The sequence below is a fragment of the Cystoisospora suis genome (genome assembly GCF_002600585.1).
Source record: "Cystoisospora suis strain Wien I chromosome Unknown contig_1121, whole genome shotgun sequence".
Taxonomy (NCBI): domain Eukaryota; phylum Apicomplexa; class Conoidasida; order Eucoccidiorida; family Sarcocystidae; genus Cystoisospora; species Cystoisospora suis.
The window spans coordinates 1,294-9,528 of NW_027153922.1; the positions used below are offsets into that span (position 1 = coordinate 1,294).

An 8,235-nucleotide genomic window follows, 5' to 3' on the forward strand; every position below is an offset into this window, starting at 1 on the left:
GTTCTATAAGGGGAGGAGTCGTAATCCTTCTCTTCTTCGCGCTGTCTTTATCTTCTTTCTACATGCGACTGCTCAAGTAGAGAGACAAAGAAAGAGGGAAAGAAACAAGAGCAGAAAGAGAGAAAGAGAAGAAAAGAATTCTGAAAAGGCGGAAAGAAAGTTGACCAAGCAGAGGTCCATCGATCGGTTTTATTTCTGCCTACCTGTCCATCTCTCTCTGTCTCTGTCTCTGTCTCTCTGTCTCTGTGGATGTTTGAGCTATTTTTCATTTCTCTGTCTAGATACGTAATAGACACTCTAATCTCTCATTCCTTCTTTCATTCATCTGTCTCTCTTTCTTTTTCTTTTCTTTGTAGTCTGTCAGGATTTTCTGGTCATCTTTGGAGGTGCCACCGACGCTCGCCTTCGTAATGTAACTAACTCAACACACCCAAACCTCTTCTTTCTTCCTTTCTCACTCTTTCTCACTCTTTCTTTCTCCTTTCGCGTTTTTCTTTCTCTGTTAGAGTAGATCGGTGAAAGGAAGAGAGACTTGAGGGGACACGAAGGAAGTCTTGGCCGCTGCTTCTCTTCTCTTGCTCTTCTCTTCTCTTCTGCCTTTTTTCCTCCTTTCCTCTCGCTTCTTCTTATGACTCTCCTCCTCATCATCTTCTTCCTCTTCTTTCTCTCTCTCTCTCTCTCTTGCTTTACTCCTTCTTCTTCTTCTTCTTTCTCTGCTTCCTATAGAGTTTTATAGAGAGAAGTGAGCGATCGGAGACACACCGGTAGCCATAGGGAGGGGGTGCGTGTCTCTCTTCTCTTCTTTAATGAACTTGACTCCTCTCTCTTCTTCCTCTTCTCCTTTGACGGGCTCTTTCTCATCTATCATAGCACACACCCTCATTCTTTTTCACCTATATCTCTATGTATACATATATGCATGGATCTATATCTGTTTAACTATCATGTATCTTTTATGTATTTCCATAGGTCTCTTTCTTTTCTTTCCTGTCAAGCTATCTAAGTACATCTCTCTCTGTATCTCTTCATGCTGTATCTATCCATGTATGTCTGTATATGGAGATATATATCGAGAGAGAAGAGAAAGAGACGGAGAGAGAAAGAAAGAAGGATTGAGAAGGAGAGAGACAAATATATATACATATATATATATGTATAAGTCTTCTTCTACGTTGACTTCTACAGAGTAATTTGACTTCTTGGCCTTTGTTTAGTTTAAAGAGCATGCATGTCCTCATACTCGAAGAGAAATGACATACGATGAGGTGTATGTACACCACCATCTCTTCGTTATTATATGCTTTTCTTCTCTCCCTCTTTCTTTCTCTTTTTGTTTTCGTTCCTGCATTCCAAGGCGACAAATGATCTCTATCTTCTCGACTTAAACCATTTTATTTGGTATGCTTGTCCTTCTTCTTCTTCTTCGTCGGATGAAAAGAGAATTAAAAGGCGGTCTGAAGAAGGAGCAGACGTCGATGCGAAGCCTACTTGCGAAGAGGAAAGCGAAGACTCGGTCGTGGAGTGTACAGACACCTCAGCCTCTTCATTGAGAGAATTGTTTACTGTGTGTGGGGGTGTCCCTTCTCCTCGCGTAGGCTTAGGAATGTGTACCGTCAAGCACACGCAACAAATTTTCCTCTTCGGGTAAAACTCTCTCTCTTTGACTCTCTCTCACTCTTTCTTTCTTTCTTTGCGTCCTAATTTTCATAAGGGAGTCTATCTTTAATCTATCTATCTATCTTTAATCTATCTATCTGCTTAGCTAGACAACTGTCTACGTACCTGCTTTGTCTTGCTTTAGCTTGTCTCTCTTTCTTATTTTATCTATCATTCGTTTGAGTAGTAGGCAGGCACACAGGCGTCTTTCTTCTTTCTCCTCGTCTCTCTCTTCTTTCCCTTTTTCATCTTCTTCTTCCTTTCCTTCTTCTTCTTCTTCCTCACTTCTGTACCTTTCCTGGATAGATATGAAGAAAGAAAGAAGTAGGGACTCTCACAGAGAGACGGCGGATAAGGTCTTTCTTCGACCTCTCTTTCTGTATTATGTCTTTTCTATGTATCTACTCCTCTTCTCTCTCTTTCTTCTTTTCTTTCTATCAGTTGAAAAAGAAAAGGACCGGTAAAGGAAGCTTCTTCAAGCTCTTTCATAATGGCCCCTCTCCCTAAATGCTAAATAGAGCTTACGCTTCATTCCACACACACTTCTCAGGCTATCTCTTCCATGCATACACCTTCACGTTTAATGTGGATGTATGCCACCCCCCCTCTTCTTTCTCTTCTTCGATTCCTAAAGCTTCTGCAAGTGAGGCACATAAAGATAGATAGATTAAAGATAGATAGATAGATAGATTAAAGATAGATAGATAGATTAAAGATAGATAGATTAAAGATAGATAGATTAAAGATAGATAGGCAGGTATAGAGACATAGATGTAGATATACTTACATAGTTGGGGCGAATGCCTTCACTTTCACTGTTTATTTCTCTCTTTCTCTATCTAAGGTCATTATGTATATGTAGATATACATATATATATATATAGTGTATCATGCTGTTACGTATGTGTATGTGATATGTATTTGTATATTTTTGTATGTATATATGTTTACATACAAAATACACATATATATATATATATAGGTAGATATCTGAAAGCTTTGTATTAGTATATATATATATATATATATATGGAGGTGTCTGAATGAAAGCGTACCCGTACACGTGGAAGGAGATTTTTCTCGCAAGTCTTTCTCACTCTTTCTTTCTTTCTTTCATTCTTTCATTCTTTCTTTTTGCTTTCTTTCTTTCTTTCATTCTTTCTTTCTTTCTTTGTAGAGGAGCTGAGGGTGACAATACACTTTACTGCCTAGAGATGGAGGTAAAGAGAAGAAGTGAAGAAGACGAATCCAGTCACGACGAAGAAGAGGAAGAGAAAGAAGAGGCAAAAAGAAGAAGAAGAGAGAAACAAATCAATTCTCCAAGAAAAGACGCAGATGACATGTCTGACGAAGATGAAGACGAAGAGGAAGAAGAAGTTGAGAATATCAAAGTCACATGGACGCGTGTGCAGGTAATCGAGCTAGCAGGTATCTTTCGTCTTTCTCACTCTTTCTTTCTTAGGTCTGCATTTCTTGTTCGTCTCTTTCTCGAGACAATAAGGACACCGTAAATGCATGTTAAGAATAAAATATCTCTCCTGTGCTTTATCTCTGAAGTACCCACGACATTTACCACTACCACTACTACTACTACGCACACACTCATACTGCACATATATATACATATATATATATATGTATATATATATATATATATATACTCGGGTATTAGGGTTGGTGATACGTATACTTATAAATATTTATATGTCTGTATATTTCTATGTGTGTATGTATGATATCAGAGGTGTGGGGATTCTCAGCATGTTTAGAGAGTTTCTATCGAACTCTCCCCCCCCCTACTCACATTGCATGCTTCATGTATGCACATACATATATATATATCTATCTATATCTATATCTATCTATCTATATGTATGTGTATGTGTATGTGCTTGATTCGTTTAGTTTGTTTGAGAGGCGAATAAAGTTTAGAAAGAATATGAACCTCCTAATTCTCGTCTTTGTCTTTTTAATCGACGTCTTTCATATTCATTCTTAACCTCCTTCTTCCATGGAAGAAGGAAAAAGAACATAAACAAGAAGAAGATCATGTCTCTATAGACTCCTCTTCTTTCGTTTCCTTCCTCTGTCTCTCTCTCTGTATCTATATTTCTATATATTTGTGTAGATGATCTATCACTGACCCAGTCATCTCTTGCCGTCGTTCTCTTGGCTTGTCTCCTCTTCTTCTCTGTCTCTTCCATGCGGAATGTATACGCTGAAGGCCTTTCTTTCTTTCTTTTTCACTCTTTCTTTGTCTTTATCTGGCTCTTCATCTTCTTGTGCATCTGTCCGACAACTTTGGCTGCTCCTCTTCCTTCTCCTTCTTCTCCTCCTACCACTGCTACGACGACTACTTCTCATTTTTCTTCGTTTCTTTTCTTTCTTTTCTTTCTTCTCTCTCTCTCTCTGTCTGTTAGACTCGACATACAGGTCCAGTGAGTCGAGGTTTCTTTTCACTTCTTCAAGTTGGCGTGCATCCCCACAGCAATAGTAGCTATTCTACTCAACAGCAGCAGCCGCAGGCTCAGCTTTTTGTCTTTGGAGGTCTGCCTTTAGTCAACGGCCACTCCAATGCAATGCCTGCAGATCTCTACGTCCTTAACCTCAAAACACACACCTGGAATAAGCCTCTCTATGAAGGTAACTACACAGAAAGAAAGAAAGGGAGAGTGAGAAAGAAAGAAAGAAAGAGAGGGTTGGCATGACGAGATGAGAAAGACGATCGAAGAGGAGGAGAAAAGTTGAAGACAGAAGAAGAAGAAGGGTGCTAAGTGATAGATACAGGGCAATAAATAGATCGAGGAGAGATAGGAAAAGATCAGCGAAAGAAATAATGAAAGAACTGTTGACGCGGATTTCTATTATCTCCTGTTCCTCTCTTCTTCTTTTCATCTAAAGACACTTTCGCTTCTTCTTCATCATTCAGACATCGATTGCCTACTCAAATGAGCCAGCTAGCTATCTCTCTCTCTCTCTTTCTATTCATCGAGCTAGCTACATTAAACTGAGACAGATCGATTGAAGATAGATGAATGTCGATGCTTTTTGTTCTTTTATGATCTTTAGGACTGATATGTACACGTCTCTGCATGTCTTAGCGTAGATCCAAGCGTGAAAGAAGATAGATACAAACACACGCAAAACTCCATACAGTGACGCCGCCACTCTTCTGTATGAATCCATATACATATCTGTATATATATATATATGTGTATATGTATGCGTATATGTGTATGCGTAGGCGCCCTATGATAGTGGGAGTAAGGATGATAGTCATTTGACGCATGCATCAAGTTGCTGTTGCTTTTCTTTCTTTCTTTCTTATCTCTCTCTTTGTTTCTTCCTTAGCTCTTTCCTTCGTTCTTTCTTTCTTCCTTTTTAAATCTTTCTTTCACTGTAAAGCGTCTAAGCGTCTGTCTAGACATCCGTATACAGAGGACGAAGCGAGGACACTCGTCTCTCTTTTCTTCTTCTTTTTCTTTTCTTTCATTCATCGAGTCCTCCTCTTTTGTCACCCTCTTCCTCCTTCTTCTCCCCCTCTTTCTTCCCTATCTTCTTCTTCTTCTTGGCTCTCTTTCTCTCTCTCTCTCTTCTCTCTTTGATTAGGTCGTTTATGTCTTCGCGGAGAGGCGTCTGCAGTTCTGCATGATAAGTTAATTGTCTTTGGAGGAGCGAGGACAGACCTCCTTCTTCGCCCCTCTTCTTCTGCTTCTCATCCTAAATCTGACTCTTCTTCTTCTTCTTCACCCTCTAAGTTTGACATCCAAGGTATTTTAAGAAAAGAATAGTTGTCTTATCTCTCCATCTATCTACCTATGTACTTTAGTCTATCTATGTATGTATCTGTGTATCTTTAGTGTATCTTATCTCTTTATCTTCAATGGATTTCTTTATTTCTCTATCTTGTGTCTTATAGGAGTAGAGACAGGACCAGTTTCTTCGCATAGATCTTTATCATCCTTACTGTAATTCTCCCTTCTCCTCCTTCTCTATATAGACAACAAGAGGAGAAAGGACACGGACAAGATTGAATCGAAGAAGTTCGTTATTCTTTAGGGTGTCTATTGAATGGTCTCTCATCATTCCTCTCTCTCTTTTCTACATGGGATGTATTTCTTTCTCTCTTTCTTTCTCTCTGTAAATTCCGTGTCTCTTCAGTCTTTATCGGGGACGCTCTCTCAAAATGCATGCTTGCACTCTCCAACACAAACCTATCTCTTTATCTGTATACGTATTATATATATAGTGTGCATATACATATGGAGTGCTTCTGTATACATGCATGCATCTATACATATATATCTCTCTGTATATACAATATATATATGTATATATGGTATGTATATGTATATATGGTATGTATATGTATATATGGTATGTATATGTATGTAGTCTAATGTGTGCTTCTTCGATTTTTCTTCAACATACGAAGTGAGGGGATCCTGAGACTTGGGCCATGCCGCTCTAATACACCCCTACCACTACTAATACTACTAGTCTTACTTTCCATTCTTCTTCTTCTTCGTCTTCTTTTCTTCATTAGTCTTCAGCAAGAGAAGAAAGTGTCTATCTATCTTCCTCCTTCTTCTCTTCCTCCTCCTACTCTTTCTCTTTCCCTTGCATCCTTTCTTCTTTCTTGTTCTTTTTTCTCTTTTGCACGAGGAGGAGAATCGCAAGAGCTGAAGGGCCCTGTCTGTACACCTGAGGAGGGAGACAAAAAAGAGACAAGGGCAACCGCCACGTCTACCACCTTTAGAAGCAGTACTAGTAGTGAAGCTCCTCCCCCTCCTCCTCCTCCTCCTCCTTCTGCTCCTCCTCTTGATCAGAATAATAAGAGTACCTCTTCTTCTTCTTCTCACTCTTCAAGTAGTCATAGTCAGAATCCTAAATCTTCTTCTTCTTCCTCATCTTTTCTCTTACCGTCAGGGGAAAGTGCGTTGTCAGGCAGTGTTGAGAGAGGAGAGTATGTCTGTCGCTGTCAGTTAAGTTCGAAGCTTTTCTTTCTAAATGTCCTGGAGATCAAAGACCAAGGAGGAGCGACTACTGCTGCTGCTGCTGCTTCATCGACTAGCGGAGGCTCTTCTTCTTCTTTTCGCTTTAAGTTAGTTACGATAGGAGACTCTGGCGTAGGGAAATCCTGTCTTCTCATGAGATTCGTTCAAGTAAGAAAAAGAAAGAAAAAAGAAAGAAAGAAGGAAAGAGCAACGTCTTCTCTCTCTTTCTCTCCCTCTGTATGTATGTGGGTACGCACCCCGTAGTAGGAGGGAAGAAGGATCGATCATGTTTAGATGCGTCCGTGATAGACAGACTTGAATGAAGAAAGGTAGAAGTTCTTTTCTTCTTCTTCTCTTCTGTATCCATTGTGGCTGTGCATTTTCTTTCTTTCACTTTTCCCCTTCTTTTTATGATGAGAAGGAGAGGAGGGAGTAGTTTTGTCTTTCTTTTCCGTCTGGAGATTCTCTCAGCAGGGGGGGGTTAGAGAAGGAAAAGCTAGAGAGAGAGAGAGACAGACCAAGAAGAATCGAACCTTCTCATCCTTTCCACCAACGCCATCTATCCATAAGACAACTATCAGTAATACTACTACTATGACTACTACTACTACTAGAACTATGACTTCTAATACGTGGAGTAGTAGTAGGAGGACTTGTGACATTCTTACTTATTCCCACTGTCTCTAGCCTCTCTGCGGGCCGTGAGTCCTATCAGTAGGAGGAGGAAGAGGAGGAGGAGGAGTGCTACTGCTGCTACTACTAGGAGGAGGAGGAGGAAAAGGAGGAGTTGTCGTCTGTCTCTTCTTCTTCTTCTTTTCTTCTTCTTCTTTCTCTTCTTCTTATGCTTGCGTAGGGGTAGTGGCAGTTATGTGTGGCTTTGCCACACAGCCCGGCCCTCTGGCTCGGTAGTGGGGAACGAATAGACGTAGACACCTAGACAAACGTAGAGCGGCATTTCCGTACGTAGAGAAAGAGAGGTAGAGAAAGATGTAGAGATACAAATAGAATGGAAGTGAACTTCTATCACTTATTTACGACTCGTTGTCGGAGTCGCTTCATTAGAGAAGAAATCTTCTGTTGACTCCCATCTAAACACTCAAAACGAACCTAGTCGAAGTGTCTCTGTCTCTGTCTCTCTCATCCTCTTGCTTCTCTCTCCCTCTCTCTCCACATCTCTATACCTATACATATATATATATGTATCGCTATGGTATCTCTAGGTGTATGGAGAGATATTTACTTTGTCTATCGACTCTGTTTGATGAGAGAAGGAGAGAAAATTCTCGGTGTATTGGGGGGAGGTCAACTGCAGAAAGAGACCACTCCTCCTACTCCTACTATTACTGCTTAGTCACTTTGCATTTTAAGAAGATTTAGGGTTTTTCTTTCTCTTCTTCTAGAGTTGAGAGAATTCAATGCACTCTTGACCCCTCTGCTTGAAAAGTGATTAGTCTTCTTCTTCCTCTTCGTCTTGGCGACCTTTTCTTTCTCCTTTCTTCTTCTTTTTCTTCTTTTTCACATTCCCCTCATACCTCACCCCACACTCCATGAAGGTCCTTTTGCCTACCCAGACCCATGCAAG

At 40.2% G+C, this 8,235-nt stretch overlaps 1 protein-coding gene across 1 annotated transcript in view; it reads left to right on the forward strand.

Moving 5' to 3' along the window:
• Nucleotides 1–8,235, forward strand: part of CSUI_002700 (ras family) — a gene marked incomplete at both ends in the record, with an annotated part of 9,488 nt that overhangs the window by 632 nt on the left and 621 nt on the right. The window contains 6 exons of the mRNA XM_068062899.1: nt 357–412; nt 1,355–1,644; nt 2,834–3,068; nt 4,077–4,299; nt 5,266–5,427; nt 6,322–6,821. Of these exons, the coding sequence (XP_067925125.1) occupies nt 357–412; nt 1,355–1,644; nt 2,834–3,068; nt 4,077–4,299; nt 5,266–5,427; nt 6,322–6,821 (1,466 nt within the window). The remainder of the gene's footprint in view (nt 1–356; nt 413–1,354; nt 1,645–2,833; nt 3,069–4,076; nt 4,300–5,265; nt 5,428–6,321; nt 6,822–8,235) is intronic.